This window comes from Bos indicus, chromosome 28 (assembly GCF_029378745.1).
Source record: "Bos indicus isolate NIAB-ARS_2022 breed Sahiwal x Tharparkar chromosome 28, NIAB-ARS_B.indTharparkar_mat_pri_1.0, whole genome shotgun sequence".
Lineage (NCBI taxonomy): Eukaryota > Metazoa > Chordata > Mammalia > Artiodactyla > Bovidae > Bos > Bos indicus.
In genome coordinates, this window is record NC_091787.1 from 17,827,090 (window position 1) to 17,853,002 (window position 25,913).

Sequence of the window (25,913 nt, forward strand, 5' to 3'; positions counted from 1 at the left end):
ACTCTCCTTTTCTAAATAAGGTGATTTGCCATAGTCCTGACCAAGCCACATACCTACCTAATTATGTCATGCTATCTAAGTCCCAAAAGAGGAGTTGTTTGGGTCCAAGGAATTCATCAAATAAAAAGGCATTGGATATATGTTTGGTATTTTAAAAATTGAGACTATATGAAAACAGGGTGATGGGATGTCATCATTAACAAATTCTTCTGAGTTAATTGGATTGCTTGGGCGATGTTCCAATTAAATATAGAAATAGCATAGACTAGTATCCCCAACATGGCTACTCTAATCTGTCTTCCAGTGCTGGCATTAGAAAGATGATCCTTTCCATAATAACAGTAATTATAAGTGATAGTAATATAATACACCTTCAGGTTCAATAACAGTTTCCCTTTGAAGAACCCCCAACATTTTCACCCACATTATCTAATTTGTGCCTTGAAACAATTAGCCAGGTAGCAATTATCATTATCTTCCTTTTACAGATAAATAAACTGAGGCCTAGGGATTTCTTAGCATCACACAATTAGGAATAGAACCAAGTCTAAAACCTATAATTCATTTCTGTATCTTCCAGATTATTGCCATCTTTAGAAAATATCTGAGTTTCTGAAGGACTGTTCTGTCCCTCAGGAATTGTACCAGAGCCAGATCAAAACATCTTTTCCTCTTAAATTGCCTTTACAGTATAAGAAGGTACTCTTTTTCAGATTCATTAGAGAGGATTTTGTCATCTGAGGTCTTTAAGATAGGGGTCCTCAGATTTCTTTTCAAATTAGAGGGTTGGCCTTAAACAGAAGTACACTTAGAAATACTAAAGATGTCTAAAATACCCTGGAATCAATTTCTTTAACTATCTCACTTAAAAAAAATTTTAAGCCCAAGTTAAACAAGATCAAATCAAGAGATATAAATAAAGTGGGCACAAGGTGTTAACTGGAGTGTCCTAGCCAGATTGCGAATTGGTTTACTGGCGCCTGCCAACCTAAATTCCTCCTTGACGCTTTAGCTGGACGAGTAGTCTTCATTTCCTGTCCTAACTTGTTGTACTGTGTTACCCTTCACTGTTTAGGTGATTAGCATGTGAATCCGATGGTCTCAGAGCTCTATTAAGTTATAAATGTTCAAACTACCAGTATGCTGTGGATAAAAATAGAAGTTGCTATTAGATGTCTATTCATACCCTGCAGAAGCCTGGCAACATTTTGAACCTTTTCAAAATGTAAATACTGCATATTAAGCATAGGAAAGAAAATTAATGTGCTGCATTTGCGAATTTATTTCCAAGTCAAAAATGCAACTGGGGAGGAGGACTCCTAGCAGAATTGATATTCTACATTTATAGGGTATGTTAAGAAATTTATAATGGCCTGAACACACAAAAAAAGCCACTTTAGAAATGGATTAATTAAAGTTTCTCCGATAATCTCAGCTTTTGAATTTCCTCTCTTTTCATTTTAAATTTATGGCCTCAGTATGACATTACCAGAGTTGATTGCATTCTGCAGGTGGCATTCATGTGTTAGCATTTTATGTGTTGCATATTGTGAGCAATGGGTTACAATTTGTGTTAAAATTTTCCAGAATGACACAATACGTCTTAATTAGACTTGCAAATGAGTAATGCTTTTTTTCAAGGAGAGAAAATAGTTAAAACATTACAGGAATTTTTGTGCCTTTTTTCCTTAGTATTGGGGAAGTTTATCATAAAGTTTTCTTTTTGAAACTTTGACATTGTGTAGTAAATTCTGATTTACCTATGATGTCATCATCTGACAATTCCAAAAAATGTCTCTTTGAAGCATACCAGTTTTTTTGTGTCTGTAGCTCAAAAAAAGTTTAATGAATTTTTCTTGTTTTTTGCCATTCAGAACAATAGAAAATTGTCATTTCAATGACATTTTAAATATTTTCAATAATTTAATAATTGCCATCTTAATCATGGATTTCAGTGATACAAACACTACTGACAAATCATGTACGGTTTTTCCAAAGAAAAACTATACTAAATAACAATAAGCAAAAACAAACAACAAAAATAAGAAAACAAGTAACAAACAATAAACTAGAGTTAATGCTACCAATAATGTTAACACATAAAGTAGAAAAAGAAAACATGAAGTAACACAATTTTCAGATAAGATCTTTATACTTCTGAGACACAGAAAGATCTAGAAGCAGGTTTTAATTCCTGTAAGTATTTTTTAGACCTAAACTGACCCTGTCCTGAGTTCCAGGAGGTTGAAAATCCATATTATTTATTCCTGTAGTAAATGTCTATTTCATACTGAATATGTAAATTCTTAAACGACTTCTAGTGATTTCATTTGGCTTGTAAGTAAAGATCTTGGATGTTTTTAAAGCTGCATAATGTTTGGTGATGAAATTTTGTACTTACGAGTATAAATTATGCCAAAAGCCATTTACTTGATATTCTTTAAATACCATGGCACAATTCAACTAAACTCAGATTATAAACCATCTTAAATAACACTAATGCAGTGTGCACTTAATGAACACTATAGCCAACTTAAGTTCATTTTCATGTAACAGATAACATCTGGGGGAAATGTATACTGGTAAGTTATGCAAAACAAATTTTCTAACGACCACATCTGTAGATGTTATTTATTGTACGTTCACTTAACAGTTCATTATTCTGTTTAGAAATCTATTCTCTTCTTTATTAGAGCTTTTAATGTACTCACCTTAGTTCAAATGGTCTGCTCATTATCAGAAAAAATATAAATGGCATTCACATGGAACAACATAATTGTTTTTATTATATCCATTTGTGTGCAAGCATTCAAAAATGGCAAGAGAAACACATTTATTGCTTTACATTCAAAGTAATATTTAGGGGGTATTTGAAAGTCAGGCAAAACCAATCATTTGGTCAAATGATGTACGTGTATAATCAGAAACTCCTGAGTTTTAATCCCAGCATTAGGCCCCAGGCAAATCACTTAAAGTCTTTCTCTTTGTTTTCTGATCTGAAGATTATGGGTGCTATTCTCTTATAGACTCAAAGAGGGGGTTGCTAAACCAGAGTACCAAATAGGAGTATTTTTTTATAAACATACTTTATACTTTTTCTGTTTTTATTTTCCAGATTTAAGAGGTAACATATTATACTTTTGAGGGGAAAAATATGAGACAATTAAGTTCTACAGGAATATATAAAGTAGTTATAAAACTAGTTTAATTTGCTTCAGCTATTCATAGACTTGAGGAAATTATAACGTTCTTTCAGAAAATCTAACTTAATAAAGCTGACCATGTCTTTCTGTTTTAAATAGATTTTATTACAGAACCAGTGATGTTGTAAAACATGAGGTTTTGTTAAAAAAAAACAAAAACAAAGGCCTAATTGTATTTTTTAAAGAAAGTATTGCATCAGACGGTTTCATTTAAACATATTTGATGGCTCTGTGCTCTCACCACAATTATTGATTCTAATTTTCCTTAAACTTGTTTTCTAAAAAGCCTGCTTAATGGGGAAAAAATCACTATGATGCTTCTGGGCACTATGTTTATTTCAAGCTATATATTTAACAGTGTACCTTCGTATTACTAATGAAATGACTTTACATTTACCCTCATCTGAAATTGGGACATTTCTCTCCCTTACGGTATCTTACTAACGTAACCAAATATAGACTCTTTGTGAAAGAAAAACATAGCCGTGTTTTGGTTCATTGATGGTATGCAAAACACCCTGAGGTAAAGAAATCCTCACTGCCAGTTATTATACATGAATCAAATCAATGAATAGCTATATGAGCTATACTCATAAAAATCAAGGAAAAGAAAGCCTAGTTCTCAGTCAGAGGTTCAGGTTCTTGGGATAAATAGGAGCTTCACCCCACCAAAGAAACGATGATGTGGAGCTGAGGAGCTCCAAGTTTCAAAGTGTGTGCCCAGTACACACACACACACACACACACATGCGCGCGCGCGCACCAGTGCCAAAGACTAGGGAAACAGAGGCATTGGAGTCGGCACGCAGTTCAGATAAACTTTATAAAGAAATCCAGACCACAGGGGATTCAAGGAATAAAATGAGATCCGTGAGCACAAATATCTGTTTGCCCTTAAGTATTTAAATATATAATTTGTTGGAAGAAAGGATACAGGTGGGCAGATGGTAGAATTCTCTACTACCAGGTTGGAGATGTGATCTATTGATGACTTCCACCAAAGGGAAAGAAAATTAGCAAAGTCTTAGCCTATGAATGGAAGACTATACCAGCAAGACAGATATGGCAAAAGCAACAAGATAAAATTCTCCTTCATTAAAAGATTTATCTTGCAGGTTATCTCCTGCTTACCTTCTCAGTGCCTGTGGTAAATAAAATAAATTCAATTCAATTCCTTTCTTCTTTTTTCAATGTCTAACTCACTACCACTCCCCTCAAATTTCTAGTTTCACCCTATATTAAAGTCAGCTTTAGTGAATTTAGTGTCCTTTAGTCAACCAAGTAAATACCTCATTATCTTCCCTTGTCTCTGGATTCCTATATACAGCTTATTTATTTTATCTATAATGTTTCAGAAGACACTAAAATATATTTAACTATTTTACTTTTCTAGCTTAGTAAAATAAAGTGCAATATAAAGTGTAGGAGGATAAAAAAGCAAGCATGCTGAAAAAATGTACAAATAATTTTGTGAGGAGATGAAAATGCTTGGATGTCCCATTTAGGAAAAAAGAATGTTTTACTAATGTGAAGAGACAGAAAGATTATTCTGATACAGTTTTTTCGATCTTTATTTTTATTAACATTTAGTCATCTTGGTCAATTTAGGATGAATAATCGGGAATGATGTCATCTAACAGATTAAAGATTAAGTGCTTAATAATATCAGCAACTTCCAAATGTGGCAACATGAGGACATATTACAGTTTACTGAAAATGGCATAGGCCACAAAGTCAGCACACCAGGGCTTAACTCCTAGCCCTGTCACCAAGTAATTATTTGACCTTAAGCCAATCATTTAATTTCTTCATTTCCAAATTGCCTTGACTGTAAAGTTACAACACTTCAGTCCTTATATATATTTATACTAAGCAGCAGCTTCCTATAAGATCAAATTAAAATTAGTAATACAAAGTCAAGGCAAAATATATTGGTATGACCAGGCAATAACCTAGCCTTCAGTTCATTCCAAAACCTATCTAAATCAAAAGTATTAATATGTGAAAAATGAAGTATTATAATACATGGAAACGTTAGAAAAGAACATCATGATTTCAGGGTTTTTCCAGGTGCCATGGGATAGTAATTATTGGTGTTTATGCATTTCTAGATTACTGTCTTAATGTAGGCACTTTTTTTTTTTTTTGTCTGCATCTGGTCTTGGTTGCAACACTCAGTCTTCTCTCTAGTTGTCATGAGCAGGTGCCAGAGCCCATGGGTTCAGTAGTTGTGGCGCTAGTTACTGAACTAGTACTACTAGTTCAGTAGTAGGGCACAGGCTTAGTTTCCCTTAAGCACATAGGATCTTGGGCTTCCCAGGTGGCACAGCAGTAAAAAATCCACCTGCAAATGCAGGAGACTCAAGACATAAGGGTTCGATACTTGGGTTGGGAAGATCCCCTGGAGTAGGAAATGGCAACCTGCTCCAGTATTCTTGTTTGAAAAATTTCATGGACAGAGAAGTCTGGTGGGCTACAGTCAATGGACTCACAAAGAGTCAGACACAACTAGTGTGCGTGCACACACACACACCACACTACACACTACACACACATGGGATCTCAGTTCCCTGACCTGGGATCAAATCAGCATCCGCTGCCTTACAAGTCATATTCTCAACCACTGGGCCTTGAGGGAAGTCCCAAAACTTGTAGTCTTAAAGACTTTGTCAGCATACAGTGGGTAGCTTCATCTCAGAGCCGTAAAAACAAGCTCCTAGGACCTTACTGAATAAATCAGAACATGGGTTTATTGATTTACAATGAGGAATGTAATAGGTATAAAGATCAGAGTACTCAGCTGTAGAACAACTGAGTCATGTCTGTAGAACAACTGAGATGAGAAGTCAGATTATGATCAGAATGTTGCCTTTTAAACATGAAATCAAAGCAAGAGGAACCATTGAGATGCATCAGATGTTTAGTGTCATCAGTACCCTCATCTCTGCTCTCTCCCTCAAGGCATGGTGAGATGGACATTTCTTTGACTCGTTTCTTCATTTCCGCTGTTGACCACCCATCACCCTTCTCTGATTGGCACAATCTTGCCACAGAATTGTTAAATGCTTTCAGTGACATCTTGCCTTGCCCTCAGTATTTTTGCTTGACTTTGCACATCTCCTCTCTGAGTTACTCTGTGCTAACTTTGCACATTAACCTTTAGAACCTTTATTATCCTCATCACCAAGTTCTCATGGCCATTTCACCATTGCCTGCAAGAACAGCTAGACTCTACTGGGTAATATCAGTCACCATCAGACTGTCATTGAGTGTTTTAAGATCAAACTCTCTGCCAGAACTGGAGAAGATGTACAGAGAATCTAAAACATGGTCTCTGCCTCCAGAGAGCTTGTAGGCAGGAGGATGGGAACACTGACTCATGGAACAATTCAAGATCAAGGCAGTATAAAATGAAGTCCCAAACTACATAGTATAGAAAAATAAGACAGAGGAGGAAGTAAAATGCTAATTATCAGAGCACAAAAAGCACTATAAAGCTAAGAGATCTGTGGCATCAAGAATTCAGAGTCAATGGCATTTTAAAAATAATAGACTTGGAACTTTATGTATATTGGCTGAAATTGTGGTTACTCACCAGAGCTTTTGTCACAATACAGCTCTTCTCTTCCCCTCTAGCAATTGATAGAAGTTGTGAATCCTGCAGATCACCCTTTCCCTGATCCTCTAGAAGAAGGAATCTCATTTGATATTTACTCAACATTCATAGAGCCACCTCCACCATTGGATATGGAAATAAAGGTATGTTTCCTTTTGTCTCTTACTTCACTGTGTCTCAGTATGATATTCTCTAGTAGGAGAAAAAGAACCAAATGCACTTCTCTTTTCCTTCCGATCTTTCCTAGTTAAATATAAATGTTTCTTTTGGCATTGATTCAGAGGTGGGCCAGCTGAGGCTGATTAAGCAATTTTAATCTTTTCTGCTCCACCTTCCCCAATCTCTACCTTCATTTTCTCTGAGTAGGTAAAAGCGCCACTTACTGACCTGTCATGATGCTCATGAATAATGAAAATGCAGGAAAACGTCAAATCAAAATCCACCTAGATTGACATCATTTTTGATAGGAAAGCAGCCGAAAGAATTCTGAAGTTATGTATAAATCAGTAAAGGCTCCAGAAATTACTTGAGTGTTGTTTACATTTAATATTCTAGGGGTTGAATCAAGAACAAGGCCCTGGAGAGTCCCAGCCAGAAGCCGATACTTCAGAAACTGATCTGTTAGTTGGTTTCACCATTGAAGAGATAAAATCGGTGCTGGACCAAGTCACAGATGACATTTTAATCAGCATTCAGGTACTCAGCCTTGATCATGTGCTTACTTGATAGTGTGCTTACTTACCTTATTACTTGTTAATTAGCCAACCTCAACCTTAATGTCTGTAAACACTACCCACGCTCTGCCAGCAAGAGTGATGCTGATGATGGAGCAGCTCAGTGTAACATCTCCACATAACTCTCAGTTGAGTCATCTGAGACTCAGTAAGATCACAAAATAAATTCACTAATAGCACATTTTGTGGTATGTTACCAGTTTACGGAATCATGCAGCATCAGGACCCACAAACACTCCATGCCCAGTCACACTGACTGACTGCTCATGCAGGAGGAATGGTAGTACATTTGTAAACAGTAAACACTAAAGCTCAGCCCATCATTCTTAGCTTAGTCTTTTCACGAAATTTCTAAAGAGAGGCTTTCTTATCTCTGAACTCCTTCTCAGATAGTTTGCTCCTTTCACATATCAGTCAGAGCTAATGGATGTGTGAAAGTGAAAGTTGCTTAGTCATGTCCAACTCCTTAGTGAGTAGCCCATCTCTTCTCCAGGGGATCTTCCCAACCCAGGGATCAAACCCAGGTCTCCCACATTGCAGGCAGATTCTGTACTGTCTGAGCCACCAGAGAAGCCCAGCTAATTATATATATATATATTAATGGTGTTACCACTGACACCAGTGGCTGCATGAAAATGGTGATGACAACAGCCATCTCAGTAGCAACTGCTAACGATGAATCAGTAGGCTTAGCTTTATACTTAATTTTTTTCCTGTCCAAACCAAAAAGAATGCCACCATTTCTACCTCAACACAAAGGCTTGCATCATTTCCTAGGCAAAATGATTAAGAGTCATTTGCATATTTTGAGAGGATTTATAATTTCCTGTGGAAATAAACATGAACCAATAGGACATTCTACTGCATGTTTAAAATATGAATGCATCTCAGGGAAAGATTCAGTTGTTTTGGACATGAGACTATATATAAAAAGCACTCTGCATTAATGACAATTTAGAGGGAACAAAAGATTAGCTTGGCAATAGCATACCTTGTTACTTGTTTAATCATCAAATGTTAATGTACTATTTACACGAACATTTAATAATTCGATGCCAACAGAATCAGCCAAAGTCCTCGGCTTAATAAGGGGTGTTTATTGTTTACCAGAAATAGTGAAAGGACACGTTTTACACAAAGCTTTATTGTTAACAACCCCATGAATGTAATAACTGGTTACTCATATTGAAGGGCAGAGAGCAGCTGAATTAAGCTGAGTTCAAAACATATCTTCTCTTTAAATTTGATAACATTTCATCTAAATATAGTTTATGGATAATCATGGCCCTGGGCTCCTTTGTGATCCTGTGGCTCTGAAATTATCACCAAGGCCCTAGACAGTAATAAAATTGTTTGCAGGCCCTCAAAATTGAAAACATCTTTACTGAGGCCATGTTCCATGTAGTGAGCAGTATGTTTTTTAAATATTCATTGAATTTTTTTTAATGTTAGAGTCTGTAGCGTTTATATCAATACCCTTATATCAGAAGGAATATGATGTTTCTATGTGTAAGTGTTGTCCCAGTGGCCTGCAGCCATCCTTACTGGGCCTGGAAGTCCATTAGCTGGCTCATCTAAATGTAATTAGGCATAGAAAGAACTCGGGACACTGGACGACAAGATCCCCCGTCTCGTCGAGAATTAGGCATAGAAAGGACCAGAGGTGAGGGATGCAGATCTTTCAGGTGCCTTGATCATTTCCATACTAAGTAGATTCATGGACATTCAGTTCAGTTCAGTCGCTCAGTCGTGTCCGACTCTTTGCGACCCCATGAATTGCAGCATGCCAGGCCTCCCTGTCCATTACCAACTCCTGAAGTTCATTCAAACTCATGTCATCGAGTCCGTGATGCCATCCAGCCATCTCATCCTCTGTCGTCCCCTTCTCCTCCTGCCCCAAATCCCTCCCAGCATCAGAGTCTTTTCCAATGAGTCAACTTTTTGCATGAGGTGGCCAAAGTACTGGAGTTTCAGCTTTAGCATCATTCCTTCCAAAGAAATCCCAGGGCTGATTTCCTTTAGAATGGACTGGTTGGATCTCCTTGCAGTCCAAGGGACTCTCAAGAGTCTTCTCCAATATCACAGTTCAAAAGCATCAATTCTTCAGCACTCAGCCTTCTTCACAGTCCAACTCTCACATCCATACATGACCACAGGAAAAACCATAGCCTTGACTAGACGAACCTTTGTTGGCAATGTAATGTCTCTGCTTTTGAATATGCTATCTATGTTGGTCATAACTTTCCTTCCAAGGAGTAAGCATCTTTTAATTTCATGACTGCAGTCACCATCTGCAGTGATTTTGGAGCCCAAAAAAATAAAGTCTGACACTGTTTCCACTGTTTCCCATCTATTTCCCATGAAGTGATGGGACCAGATGCCATGATCTTCATTTTCTGAATGTTGAGCTTTAAGCCAACTTTTTCAGTCTCCTCTTTCACCTTCTTCAAGAGGCTTTTTAGTTCCTCTTCACTTTCTGCAATAAGGGTGGTGTCATCTGCATATCTGAGGTTATTGATATTTCTCCTGGCAGCCTGAGCCAAATTATTGCCAGTTTTTCAATAAAATGGCTTGATGATGTTTATTTATACAGTATCTAAAGATAGCAAACCCCTTTATATATTTTCTCTCAATAATCTTAGTAAACTCCATTTGAATTAGGCAGGCACTTATCTGATAAATAAAATGAACACTGAGAGGAACAGAAATATTAAGTCATTTGTCCAGGGTTTCCAGGGTCAGAAGTTGACAAAAGACCCTGATTGGGAGCTGTGAACTGGGTTCTAGTTCTAATTCCAGTGTAATCCACAAAAACCACATAACCTCTAATATCACAACTAGATTACTTTGGTTTTTAATACTCCAGTGGTGTGGCACTTTTTCAGTGTTTACTGTTTTGTCTTGGTCAAATTCCAAGTTGGGTAATTACTCTCTGCCTACCTAAATGTCTCCCTGCTTTAAATGGGTAAGTTATTTTCCACTTCTAAAACCTGCCTTCCAGTGTTCTTGGCTCTTAAAACTGTCTCATCCCTGTTCAGAGGTAGCCACTTATCAGTGGTCAGTGCATATAAACCAATGACTTGCTGTAGGAACATGTAATGAATTCTTATTTGTAAGATATTTTAAATTTTCCAATAGTTTTTTCTCCTTCTTTATGTAAAAATCATACTCAAAAAATATACAAAGGTAAAAATCATAGTCTTATTATAATTTTTGTAGGAAAAGGCAGTAGTGAATTCATGTTTTGAGTACAATTTTTTTCAGACCTCATTCTCCATTGTGGTTACAAGCATATTTCACTTCTGTAACTCAGAAATTTCTGAAAATAGTGTGAATCCTTAAATTTTTTATGTTAATCTACTTACTTTCCCATTGACTCACTTTATAGCTTCAGAAATGTATTAAGAATGAAGTTATCTTGGCCCTGAGATGTTAATTAAAATTATACTGAATAGAGCAAACATTTTAAGCTTATATAGCCTAGGTATTTTAATTTTAAAGATACATTTAAAATGAAATTAGTTTGGCCCTGAGTTGTATAATAAAAATTATACCCAATGGAGCAAACTTTAATATATTTAAAGAATTATATTTCAGAGAAATATGAATGCTAGCACTAAATTCTTGCATTCGTATTTCAGAGAAATATGAATGCTAGCACTAAATTCTTTCATTAAATGTTGGCTGTTGGCCCTATCTTAAGCAGTAGAGTAAAATAATGTGAAAACCTTAAGAGAAGTTTGCCATCCTGGGACCATAGGTATTTTTAGGTCAACTTCCCAGATTAGAAAAGCTGAGTGGGAAATCACCTCAAGATGTGATCACTGAGAGGCTGTTGGACCCAGGTCATGGATTTTCCATTCTTTCCTAAAAGGCAATAGAACTATACCCTATCCTGGGATGTGTAGATAGCACATCTGGTCATCGGTGTTCTGAGGATTAACATGGAGACACTGTAGACCAAGGACAACCTGTTCTTGACCAGACAGGGGATCTTGTCGTCCAGTATCCAAAGTACTGATCACCATGGTGTGGAAATCTGAGATGTGTCCTTCGGTCAGCACAGCTCTAGCAGGCATGCCGCTGACTTTCGGGAGCCTTTTCCCCAGAGCCCTCACTTGCTGGCAGTCAATTCTGTCTCAGTGAAATACCAAAAAGACCTCCAGGTTAATGTGAAAACCCTAATGAAATAGGGAAACAGAAGCTGGAAGATAATAATATGTCTGTCCTTAGTTAAAAAGAAATGAAATTATTGGTGGACCTAAAATACATTTAATTGAAAGTGGGAAGAGTCAATTGTCTAGTTAGACCAGTACTTCCCGATCCTTTGGAACTGTAACAGAATCATTTCTTCAAACTATTTCATGCCCTGTATGATATAATATATAGCCTGCCATAAAGAAACAGAAGTAATATTTTTTAATATAGCACAATATCATGATAAAGAAATAGTATAACATCAGTGATATATCACAGAATTGAGAGTTAGAATTATGAATTTAAAAGTTAACATACTTGGAATTATGAATTTAAAAGCCAACATATGTGAAATTTAACATACTTAATTTTAAACTACTTAATTTTTTGATAAGAACTAAAGGTGGTTAAGTGACCTGCTCAAGGCTGCAGAGCTAAACTAATCCCTAGGTCTCCACACTCCTAGACCCTTCCTCCTTTCAGCTCTCCCAAAATTTTGCCCGAGGGGATTATAGGTTCCTAAAAATAAGACATTTCTTTTGTAACCTGAACAACCATGCTCATCCCTCATTGCCTCCTTCACTTAGCACCAAGAAAGGAAAAGAGGAAAAGCCAGAGGCCAGACTTGACCCCAGGACTTGATAAAACTTGAGCCAAAAAAGATATACTCGTGCGAGAACCCAGAATTATTGGCACCAATGTGATCTTTTCAGAAATAGTTTCTCTTAACTGTGAAAGTGAAACAATATCTCATCAGATAAGGCAAGCAGGTAGACCTTTCAAAACTAGCTGTTATAATTACAGCTATAAATAAATAAATAACAATGAAGGTATATTTGGACCAAAATCAGTATTTGATTTTTTAAATTTCTTCTATATAAATTAAAATGTTTCTTAAAATATAGTTACCCTGATGACCTTAAATTAGGTCATAGGCATTACAATTCTACATTTCTAATTACTTACTAACATTTATGTGTATGAACTATTCCTCATATGCTTGTTGACTATTTTAAATCACCTAAACAAAGACCCCAGTTTTACCATGCCCCTGCCACTGGTTTCTCTATACATAATGTTATAATCCATCATGAAAAAAGGAGGACATTTCCAGGGCTACAAATGTTCAGCTAATATGAAAATATTTTTGGAATTGTGCAGGTAGCAATGTTAGTCCACAGAATATCACTGCCAGAGGCTAAATGCTATCATAGCCACAGCAAACACGAAAACCTGTCAGCAACTGCTTACTTTTTTATACCAAAACTATATATCACAAAGGGCATCATAATTTTAAGAGCTGTATATGTGGCGAATACTCTTTAATTATGAGAATCATTCTAATTGTGAGATTATTTGTGTTGTGATTTCACAACAGAAGCTTTCTGGGATCCCAATTAGAATGTATTACACGGGAGACAAAAACCTCCATTGCAGAGGGGTGGCAGTACCAACAACGCTGCAATAACTGAGCCTAGAGCAGTTATTCTGATTCGGTGCTTATTGGTAAAGTCTTTCTGAAAATGCAGATAAATTAGCCTATCTTCCAACACAAGCCTATGTGAAAAATGGCTGTCCAAATACCACTTCCTGTTCATAGCAGACATGCTATACATTGGGAATGTGCAGAGAAATATGATAAAGTGTTATCACATCACTACAGGCTGAAACACGGCTACGTCTGCAAAACAGGAAGGTGTGTGAGGGATAATGTCTGTCTTTAGGCACTATAGTATGTCAAAACCACAAAGACAATGTGCAGCCAAAGATAGCTCCATCATAACCACTTTTTTATGATTGTCTTCACAGACCGAGATAAACGAAAAGCTGCAAATACAGGAAGAAGCCTTTAATGCACGGATAGAAAAATTGAAAAAGGCCTGAGGACTCCGAACCAGGAGAGTGATACTAAAACTTCACGAAACAAACAAAACCGGCCGGAATCATAGACTCTCTCGAGCACCAGATCGCCTTCATTTAGTTGAGAGAGGAAAACCAAGCCCCACTTTTCATTATCCTAACTAATTAGAGAGATATTGGCCCCAATTTCTCTATCTCCTGTCCTATAACAGCCTCTGAATTTATTGCACTGTGTGTAATAAGAACATTTTTATATAAGAGTTTGGAGAACCATATATAAAAATACAATTACTTTTATAATACTCCTTTGACATTTTGACTAGTAAATGTTATTCATCTTCAAGGAGAATGAAGTCAACATTTTAAAATAAAGAAGAACAATGATTTTATCCATATTGACCCAAATGAACTGCCACATTGCTGAAGCCTTGTGAACACAGACCACCACCATACTGCTGAGGGTAAAATTTGCTAAACAATAGCAATTCAAGTGCATGTACTAGGGTTTTTTGTTTTTTTTTTTTCCCTTAAATCAGTTGGTTTTCTTATTTAAATGTTTCAGTGTGAGACCAATTTTCTGAAATTATATAATGCAGTTTGAAGCACTTTAATTTATTCTGTACTGTATTTGTTATTTCTAATCTTGTTACTCTCCCGGGAGAATACATGACCTATATAAAAAGAAGCAATGTATAAATGGTTATTAAAGACCAACCTATATATAGATTGTAAAAATCTTAAATACAAATCAAACTCACAGAGCTCTTAAAATTAACCATTATATTGCAGTAGAATGATTGAAAACATCTCAAGCCTTTAAATACCATTATTAAAAATATAATTTCAAAAGAAAATATCCATTTGCCAACTGATTATCCCTAGTTTGGCAAATTAAGTTGACTACTACCTCGGCCCTTTCCCAATTTCTGAGACTTCAGAGTGTTCTAGAATGTAGAGCATTGCAAGGAGGGGACCATTTCTCCAAGAATTTTCCAGTTTATATTGGAACCAAATGTACTTACATCTGGGTGGCACTTGGTCGAATATGTTTGGTCCGTGCTGTGACCTTGGGCTATAACCTTGCTTACTGCATCAGTACCAAGGGGACTGCCCAAAATATATTCATTTAGGGCAGAGACAGATCTGGAAGGATTTGGTTTTTTTAACTACACTGATCAGCAATGTAAGAGAAGTCCTTACTTTGAAACTGTCTGTATTTATTGTTCATGCACTTCCAAGTCTGGAAGGCCTGAATGAGCTAAGGTGTTTCTTCCTTGAGCTGTCCTTCCTAACTGAAAATGCTGATGGCCTTCAGTGATCACTAGAAGGGCTCACAAGTCTTAATTTCATCAATCTGTCTTTTTTCTAGGGAAAACAGAGGTGAAACTAGAGAAACCACAAATAGGAAATAAAGGAGCATCTTAAAACACCCAGTACAGCTTCAAATGCAACCATTGGCACAACAGTGGACCTCCATTTCTAATAAAGAGTGCTGATTTTGAGCAAAGGTACAAAGAGTTCAAAACTGAATAAAAAATACGCAGTTGGCCCTAAAAACTACACAAAAACAATACCCTATATGAACACCAAAAGCCTGCCTCTGGAGTAAGTCTCCCAGGGTCTGATGTGTGACTTTGGACAGGCTGCTCACCCTATAACTGGTCATCTGTTAAGTGAAGATAATACTTATTTTTTGTGGTTGTTCTGATAACTCAATGAATTCATATTAAAGGATTTTTTCCCTAAGGTTTGATTTCTGTTTACCTCTTACGATAACCCAAAACCCACTGCCCATCCCTGATACCCACTGTCCAGTTGTTTGGGGCAGCCACCTTGCCAGAATTCCCAGCTTTCTCTGTCTTTCCACTGGAACTTGTGGATCGGTACGTCCCCTCGTGGTAAGTAACTTGTCATCCTGTTTTCTTATGTCTTTATAGTGTTGGAGCAGCCCAGGGATCCCTGCAATAGCCTGACTGTAACATCTAATAATAGGAGAAAGAGCAATTGTAGTAGCAGTAACTACAAATTTTAATTCAGTCTCTGCTCTTTTAAATTAATTTTGAATCAATAAAGCAATATATGCACTCTGTTACCAAAAAAAGGAAAAAAACAGTGTAGACAATGAAAAATAAATTTCACCCTGGCTAGGTACCTTCATTTCTTTTCCCATGAGGCAACCACAGCTTTCAGTAAGTCCATAGGAAAGTATTTTTTGCCCATTTACACAACTGGATACTTGTATAGAGTGGTCTTTAAAAAAACACACACAGTTTGCATTGTTCTTTACAGTGCTTTTTTTGTGAAATAATATATCTTAAGATAATTCTCTATCAGTATTTTTTAGTGACAGCCCATGGGGTTCAAAGAGTTGGATGTGACTGAGCACACACTTTTTAATGACTATGTATAGAGTATTTCATTTTAGAAATTCCGTAACTTTTAAACTATTTCTATTAATGGACTTTGTATTGTTTTCAGTACTTTTGCTTGGAGAAGGAAATGGTAACCCACTCCAGTATTCTTGCCTGGGAAATCCCATGGACAGAGGAGCCTGGTGGGCTATAGTTCATGGGGTTGCAAAGAGTTGGACACAACTAAGCGGCTAACACACATCTGCTATCACAATGTCGTGTTGCCATCTATGTGAACATGTATGATTATACCTCAAGAATGAATTCCTAAGGAGAGAAATTTCTAGGTCAAATTTTATTTGCATTTCCAGTTTTTATAGATATTGCCAAAGTGCCTTCCAAGGATATTTTACCAGCAGTGTATGATAACTCTTTCTCTACATCATTACTAACAGATGCATTAGACAGTTTTTTAGCTTTAGTATTCTGATAGAAAATGCTGTCAAACTCTTGCTTTAATTTGCTTTTACTGCTTTAGCCCACAAAGATTGAGCACCTTCCATATGTTTATAAGCAAATTTAAATATATATATATATGTGTGTGTACATTTAAAGGCTTCCCTGTTCAGACGATAAAGAATCCACCTGCAATGCAGGACACCTGGGATTGACCCCTGCATCAAGAAGATCCCCTGGAGAAGGAAATGGCAACCCACTCCAGTATTCTTTCCTGGAGAATTCCATGCACAGAGGAGCCTGGCAGGCTACAGTCCATGGGGTGGCAAAGAGTCTGACATGACTGAGCAACTAACACTTTCACTTTCATATATACTTTTAATCCTCCTAATAACCCTGAGAGATAGACAGACAGATACTACTGGCCTAATTGTATAGTTAAGGAGCCTGAAGCTTAGAGAGATGACTAACTTGAACCGACAACTGACAGATCAGGGCTTGAAATCCAGGTATGACCTGTTTTACAGATGAGGAAACGGGAGCAGAGAAATTCAAGTAACTTTCCCATGATTACACAGCCAGTAATGGTTGAACCAGGTTTTGAGCTTAGGCTTGTGTGATTACAAAGCCCATATACTTAACCTAGCTATCTCATAGTCATATGAAACAAAGGGAAAACTGACCATTTGGGGTTTTAGTTATAATAAGGGAACAAACTTATTTGTATTGTAAGCATATTAAGTATTTAGAAAATTTATGCAGGGATGGAATGCCTAACCCAGCTCCATTTGTTTATTTATGTACATGGTGTATATTCATTGAGTACCTACGACGTGCCCAAGCATTTACTAGTGAGCCAAACAGACAGGGCATCTGTCCTAATAATCTAGGAGAGTTCAGTCACTCAGTCGTTGTCTGACTTTTCGCGACCCCATGGACTACAGCATGCCAGGGAGACAGGGAGCTGTCTATCACCATCTAGGCGAGGGAGACAGCTAATGCTGACTATGATAAAGACAGGTTTCAGGAAATTATGAGCATATTGAAAAAAGAACTTGATCTAGTCTGGGAGATCAGGGAAACTTCTCACATGTTTTGCCCCTTGAGACACAAGAGGTAGGATTGGGAGAGGTAGGATTTAACTTCACAGAAGGTGGAGGAAGATGGATTTCAGGCAGAGAAAGAGAAGCATGTGCAAAGTCCCTGGGGTGCAGAGGAGGCTGTACGACTGGTCACAGCCAGAGCTCTCTAAGGGACCTAAAGCCCCACAGTACAGATTTTTAGTTTTACCCTAAAAGCAATGGGTTACTTGTTGATAAGTTTTAAGTAGTCAGTGACATCAGATTCATATTTTTAAAAAGGTTATCTCCCAGGTGCCAGGATTTCTATACATGGAGGCGTGGAAAAGAGTGAATTCTCATAAAAGCTATAGCTCCACTTCTTAGCAGTTTCTAAGAGTGGGAGAAATAAATAACATTTTTTGCTTTTTTAGTCACAGGGTCCACCTACTCTATGCAGTCTTTGGCACAAAGGCAGCCCTCTAAGGATTCACCTGAATAATAGTTACAACCTCTCACATAGACACATAGCAGCCTTGTTCTTCCCATCCACAGTGAGATAGCATCTCTCCATTTGCAGGAATAATTTGTGATGATTGTTTCCTCACCCCCATAGACAGTTTCAAATAGAAAATACACTCATGATGATACAAGCAAGCCACAGATGCCACTGTTTCAGGTATTTGTAGGCACTGTTGCACCTAAATATAGCTGTGGAATCATTTTTCCAAAATCCGAATATAAAGCCCTTATTTCTCTCTTCCATTTGATTGGAACCATTCAACCATCCTGGTAGATAATAAGTTTGCATGTTCTTAGATTGCATTTCATTATGCTTCAGTTCCCCTAGAGAAGAAACGTGCTACTTTTCTCAACAATTGCAGAGGAGAAATACTTATGATATCTCAAGTTTCAGAGTCTCAGGAAGATGTCCCTCTTCTGGACATCAAAATCTTTTTCTTTTTTTTCCTGAACATTGGTTTGTTAAATGAGAGGAGTCAGGACCTCTTTGTAGCAGCCAAAATAACTGTTAGTTTAGGTTTCCTAAACAAAAAGGAATCTAAATCAAAATAATACCATCTTGTTGGAATTCAAATTTCAAAATTAAGAGAGAATACGAAAAATGTCTTTGGTTCTTGCAGTCCTTCCCTTGTTCATGAAACTACCAACAACAGAGATCAAGTCATCACATTTTTGTCTGAGCTGCCAGAGTTTTGTGTTATTTAACTTTTAGCTTCAGGGAATGTTGAGTGCAGATGTCTCCAACGGTCATTTGGTGTTTCTTGTTTTTAATCTAATTTATTTACTCAGGGCACTTTCTAGGTATTAGGATGAAATAAGACAGATAAGGAGAAGGCAATGGCAACCCACTCCAGTACTCTTGCCTGGAAAATCCCATGGACGGAGGAGCCTGGTAGGCTGCAGTCCATGGGGATGCTAAGAGTCAGACACCACTGATGCGACTTAGCAGCAGCAGCAGTAGCAGCAAGACAGATAAGGTCCTTGACTTCATGGAGTTCATGGAATTGATGCTATCCAGCAACTTGAAATCAAGCTTGGTAATGGTCACCAGTCATCCTATCATCTAAAAAGAATTAATACAGACTCAATATTTTTATTGAACATCAATCTCAAAATCAAAAGGAGGATAAAAGCCCTTGTTCTTATACCAATGAACATTTATATTAAGGCATTGTCAAAACATGACCTTCATAAAGCCAAGGCACAAATTCAAATAGAATAAAAGTAACATGATACTCATTTTCCAGTCCCAAACCGGAATTAATCCCTTACAGTGACTAACAACATATTTATAGATTTTATTTCCTTATCTTTTTCTGTATAATCATTGGTGCTATTATTTTTTATTAACGTCATCCAATCCCCTTTTCAGTTATGATTGAACTTCATAAATTAGGATAAAGTTAAAGTTTGTACTGAATTTGTAATCATCAAAAATTCAAGACAAAAGAATAAAATATGTTTTTACTCTACTTGCCAGATCCAGAACTTGTAGCATCTGCTTAGACAACATAGCTGAGTGATTGGAACAAACATAATGACCCACAGGATTCAGTTTTAAAATAGTAGGACCATAGGACCATGGTGCTGAAAGTTTTAAACATCATGTTAGTTCAATTCTTTGCAGACAAAGAAACTGAGGCCCCAAATAGTAAAAACTTTGTGATCACATGGCTAATTTGTGGCAGGGCCCAAGCTAGAATCCAGATCTTCATCCATGCAATTGTTCATTCATTTATTCAAATATCCTGATATTCAACAAATATTTACTGAGTATCTTCTGTAGAAAAACCGACATAATCACTGACCTCATGGAGTTTATAGTCTAGTGTAAGAGGTGGATTTTAATCAATCACAGAAACAATTATAAAAGAATAACTATAATGGGTACTGTGGGGAAAAACAGTATAGTCTACAATGAGAGCTGATTTAGAGGAATTTGAACAATCCAGGCAAGTTCCCGTGGGAGAATCACGTTGAAAGGATGAGTAAGCACAAATTAGGCAAAGAAGGGAGAAAAGAGTTTTTAGGCAAAGGGAACATCAAGTGCAAAATCCCTGGGAAAAGAGAATAGAGGAAATAGAGGATGTGAAAGGGGAACTGTGTGACTGGAGCCTTGAAAGGGAGAAAGGGCATTTTCCAAAATTGAAAATTAATAGATTAAAGTAGCAGTCCCCAACCTTTTTGGTACCAGAAACCAGTTTTGTGGAAGACAGTTTTTCCATGGTCGAGGCGTCAGGAGGAGGGAGGGTGGTTTTGAGATGATTCTCATGAGGAGCGCACAACCTAGATCCTTCACATGCGCAGTTCACAGTGCACGCTCCTATGAGAATCTAATGCCACCGCTGATATGCCAGGAGGCTGGAGCCCAGGTGGCAATGCCAGTGTACAGAGCAGCTGTAAATACAGATGAAGCTTTGCTCACAAGCCTGCTGCTCACCTCTGGCTGTGTGGCCTGGTTCCTAACAAGTCACGCACCACCGGGTATTGGAGACCCCTGGCTTAAAGGACATTAGATTATGTTGGGATAAAGAGTTTTGTCTTTGTCCTGAATATATTAATAGTAGGTTATTGAAGGGTTTTCAGCAGAGACTTGAAGGTGGCTGGTGAGGGACAAGCACATTTGAACTATGCAGCTAGGATAGTTCTAGCTATCTAAATGCAGTGGGGAGAAGGGCCTAGGGAGGACGAGGTTGCTGGTCCTCTTTCTGTGACTCCACATCTGTGTCAGAAGCTGTCCAGCAAACCCCTTCTCCTATTTTTCCTAAGCACATGGCTGGTCTCCATTTTCCTGATCCCTTTGCAGTGAGGTATGACGATGGGACCAGGTTCCAGCCAGCAAATGTGAACACAAGTGCATTGTGCTCCTTGAAGAGTACCACTCAAGACCAGACCACACCTCGTCCATGTTCTTTCCCTCCCCTCTCTGCTGGCTGGATGGCAGTGAGATAGTGATGACTGGAAGGTGACCAAGCAACTGTCTGCCTGGGTTCCTACACATAACAGGTGACACTTACCAACCCAGATCACACATCCAGACTGTCACATGAGGGAGAAAGAAACTCCCATTTCTGAGAGTGACTTCACTCTTGAGTCTGTCTGTTAACGGGATTTGACCTGCCCTAATTAACTAATGAATATGTCTCTCTGTGCTTATGCATATGCAGTATACCTCATATGGGTCAATGTCTATAAATTGGGAGAACAACCAGCAAATTCATTAACTAGGGACCTGCTTATAGTTTTATTGCATAAAGTAATTACTTCTTAGCTTATATAAGCCCACAGTCCCTCCTGAACAGACTTTCTATGAAATAATTGACTGAGCCTCTCAAGCATGATGAACTGCACACTCAGGAAACTCTCATGAGAGGCCACACCTTCAATACTTCCTACTTTAAGTGAGGCTAGTAATTTTTTAAATGTCTATGGATGGCTTGGGATTTCTCTAATATAATAAGTATAAACAAGACTCTAGATTATTAATTTGCTAATAGTTTTTCCCTTAAGCCAAGGTTATTTCCTCAACTCCTTGATTCACTGAAAAGTATTTACTAGATTCCTACTCCTGAACCTAGCTAAAGCCCTTTCTACAGCAAATAGGGAGAAGGCAATGGCACCCCACTCCAGTACTGTTGCCTGGCAAATCCCATGGATGGAGGAGCCTGGTGGGCTGCAGTCCATGGGGTTGCTAGGAGTCGGACACAACTGAGCGACTTCACTTTCACTTTCCGCTTTCATGCACTGGAGAAGGAAATGGCAATCCAATCCAGTGTTCTTGCCTGGAGAATCCCAGGGATGGGGGACCTGGTAGGCTGCAGTCCATGGGGTTGCACAGAGTCGGACACAACTGAAGCGACTTAGCAGCAGCAGAGCAAATATTGGTATGTTGCCCCTTGATATTAGCTATATCCAATTCTAAAGATTAATATGTATTTCAGAAGCATTATTTTCTGATTTGTGTAGTGGACAGTCCATAGGCAAAAATAAACAGCACAGTCAGATCATAGACAGAGTTGGAAACAGAATTTAGTTATTCCCTCCCTCACACACGTTCTGTCCCCACTTGTTTACTTGCTGTTGGTGACCACCTGTGCCACTTAGAATGCTTTTGGCTACAAAGCAATAAAATCTGAAATTCAAAATGGCTCAAACAATTATCAAAATGTACTACATAATCTTACAAGAAAGAAGCTCAGAGGTGGGGAGCCTCAATGACATCATGGAGGACCCAGATCATTTCTGCCCGTGGCGTCCCCTTCAGCACCTTGGCTACTGTCCTACGTTGTCCCCTTCTAATCCCAAGATGACAACTACATGCTCACAAATTTTTTCTTCACTTACGTTTCATTTTAAGAAGAAGAAAAACTTTTCCCAAAGCCTCCTGGGAGAGTTTCTCCTGTGTCCCTTCAGCCAGCGTTGTATCACATGATCAACTCTAAACCGGATACTGGTAAGGGAAGTAGAATGGTAAGAATTAACTTCGATGAGTCAGGATTCGCCAGCAGGGGTGGGAGGGTGGCCCTGAAACACATGGTCAGCCAGTAATTGAACAAAATTGGAATTTCCTTTCAAGAGGGAAAAAACATACAATGGCTGGCTATTGGACAGGTCCCTGCCATTTCCACTCCAGCAAATGGTCTTTCCTCCATAATGTTTTTTGTGGTGGTGTTTTTTTTCCATATTTTATACTTTGGAATGTCCTAGCGTTCTCAGCATTCTTCAATTCCAAATTTAGATGGATAGGTAGGTAGGTAGACAGATAGATAAAAGACTTATTTTTTTCCTCTTTTTCAAAGATTATGCTGCTAGTGCTGATTATTATCTGTCTGTGTGGGTGTGGTATTTTAAATGTTTGCCACAGAAGAAGCTATTGCATTCCAACATGTCTATGAAAAATAGCTAGAAATTTTTGAAACCAAACCTATTCAGCTCTTAAGGTGCTAGACTCTTGTTTGAATTATTGGTACCATTTCCTTTCTGCTGAAATTTTGATGACAAGGTCATCATTCATTCAACCAAGTGTGGCCATTTTAGATTCAGTTAAGTGTCTTTATTCAAGGTGTCCTCACAGGCTCCTTTATTTGTTAGAACTCTTTCAAAATGAATAGACAGATGAATCACCAGAGCACTGCAAAGGGAAACTCAAGGGCCAGGCCTCAACTGATGAGACAAAACAAACAAAAAGATGACACAATTATAGACTTGGGAAATTGTTCAAGATATTAGAGGAAAAATCTATCACTCAATATGATAAGTGTTTTGTAGGGAAAAAATGATATGCAAAGATAAAGCATTCAAATAAAATGGAAGTTATCTGTTGATGGTAAGGTTGCAGGTGATTTTTAATTTTTTTTCTATTTTTTCCATAAATACCCATGTTAATTTTTTTAACTAATAAGAAGTAAATATCACTTCTGATAGGTTCATGCTACACTCTAGCCATCAGTTTCCTTGACCTTTGCCAGCTTCTGGACCAACTCCAGAAGCTTGGGTGCCCTTTCCCTGCCCTCTCTGGGGCAAGTAGGGAGTCTTTACAGACGTGACCATTAGAAAGCGGCAGGTACTATTCTGACTCATGGAAGCACAGAATGCTTCCAAGAAATGGCTCCTGTTCTGAAAAAGTTCTCAATCTAAGTTGGATATATTGACAGGTGCTTGTGTGCTCAGAAGTTCAGGAATGTCCGACTCTTTGCCACCCCATAAACTGTAGCCCTCCAGGCTCCTCTGTTCATGGAATTCTCTAGGCAAGAATATTGGAGCCGGTTGCTGGTTCCTTGTCCAGGGGATCTTCCTAACATGGGGATCAAAGCTGTGGGTGAATAGGCGCATTGCCCTGATGGTACCAGGATGAGTTCTAGAAGCTGGATTCCATGGAGGATTCGGTCACACACACACACACAAAAAAACTGCAGGATGTTAGACATGCTCCATTAGCCCAACATGAGTTTATTGTTTATAAAATGGATGGATTGACAATAGTTTTTTTTTTTTTTAAGGCAATGTTGAGAAGAAGCCTTTTCTTAAAACCCCAGGGACATTCCTGACTAAAAAACTAGAACCTTGCCTTAGAAGGACATAGTATGTTAAAGATCTCACGTTGACTTGGACTGAAACACTAGGTGTATTCCCATTAAAGTCAAAAATGAGATAAGGCTTGGAATTAATGACTTACTAATAATTACCTGCTAAATGTGTGTCTCCCAGCCCAGGACACAGTTGTAGGAGGGCAGGTGCCGTTTCTATCTTGTTCTGTGCTCTACCTGCAAGGTCTAGGACAGTGCCTGGCACAGAGAAGTCCTTCATGAGTGTTTTACAGAAGGAAGAGGAAAAGGATACAGGTACACAGGCTGGCTGTTTTCACCAATGATATCTCACTTTCCCTACCCCTGGAATAAGACAACAGAAGGAAATTAAAAGTATAATTATCACAAAGTTAAAATCGTTATTTGTAGATTATAATATGATCTACATTAAAAACTCAGAAGGAATTCTTTTCTAAAAAGAAAGATAAAATATAAAGACTAGATTTTCTACAAATTAATAATGGTTAGAAGATATAATGGGAAAAAAATCTCTTACAACAGTTAAAAAGCATTCAAAATATTTAAAGTGAAAATAGGAAATGTAAAGGACCTACAGAAGAAAAATAAACTGTTCTAAAGGATATTTTGCTTGATGCAAAATTTAAATACTATAAAGATGTCATTTTTACATGTAATTCCACTGAAAATCTCAGGATTTGTATTTACTGATGTTAGTCTGAGGCCAACATGAATACACCTTAAGTAACAATAGAAAATGGCTTTCTTTTTTAAAAAAATTATTTATTATTTATTTATTGATGGCAGCACTGGTCTTCATTGCTGCACGTGGGTTTCTCTAGTTGTGGCCAGCAGGGGCTACTCTTCATTTGGGTGTTCGGGCTTACTGTGGGGGCTTCTCTTGTTTCGCACAGTCCCTAGGCACACATCTTGAGTAGCTGCAGTGAACGCAGTTGTGCCTTACAAACCCTAGAGCACCGGCTCAGTAGTTGTGGTACATGGGCTTGGTTGCCCCACGGCATGAGAAATCTTCCCAGATCAGGGATCGAACCCATGTCCACTGCATTGTCAGGCAGATTCTTAAACACTGGACCACCAGGGAAGTCCAGAAGATGGCTTTCTGAAATACTTTTAAGTATTCCTGAAAGCTGAAATGCTTAAAAGTGTGATATTAGTTGGGCTTCCCCGGTGGTGCAAAACTAGCCGCCAAATTGGGCTTCCCTGGTGGCTCAGACGGTAATGAATCTGCCTGCAATGTGGGAGACCTGGTTTGATCCCTGGGTCAGGAAAATAGATCCCTGGAGGAGGGCATGGCAACCCACTCCAGAATTATTACCTGGAGAATCCCCATGGACAGAGGAGCCTGGCAGACTATAGTCCATGGGGTCGCAAAGAGTCAGACATGACTGACTAAGCACAGCACACAGCTGCCAAGTTAGTGAAACAATAAAGAATCCAAAAATAGCTATAATGCTAGGAATCTGTTTTATGGTGAAATTTACATGGGTGACTGAATCTAAGAATTTGGAGGCACTTAATCCTGAGATCCCCTCTTAGATCTGCCTTTTGTAGATAAGTATTATAAGGTATCTAGGCCTCAGTTCACTCACCTGTAAAATGGGGATAAAAATAATTATCCTAGAATTATGAGGATCAAATGAAATCTGTAGTCATTAAAATTTTAAATTCATTAAGAATATTTAGCACAGTATCTCAGTATGCAATAAAGAATTCTTATGACATGCTTGAAAAACCAATTAGAAAGTAAAGGAATTTACAAGAAATGATGCTGAGATAATTAAGGAAAAATATTTATATGTTATCTGTGTTTTATATGTTACATGTTACAGAGTATAGGAATGAGTTAAAGCA

The 25,913-nt window shown here is 37.9% G+C and overlaps 1 protein-coding gene across 3 annotated transcripts in view; it reads left to right on the forward strand.

Moving 5' to 3' along the window:
• CABCOCO1 (ciliary associated calcium binding coiled-coil 1) overlaps positions 1-15,356 on the forward strand; it is a 166,297-nt gene extending 150,941 nt beyond the window's left edge. For 2 of the 3 annotated variants that reach the window (XM_070781837.1, XM_070781839.1), the window contains 3 exons: positions 6,840-6,962; positions 7,375-7,515; positions 13,560-15,356. In XM_070781837.1, the coding sequence (XP_070637938.1) occupies positions 6,840-6,962; positions 7,375-7,515; positions 13,560-13,634 (339 nt within the window). In that variant the 3' untranslated portion in view covers positions 13,635-15,356. The remainder of the gene's footprint in view (positions 1-6,839; positions 6,963-7,374; positions 7,516-13,559) is intronic. The other variant, XR_011564612.1, reaches the window with a different exon arrangement.
• Positions 15,357-25,913: the final 10,557 nt, after the last annotated feature.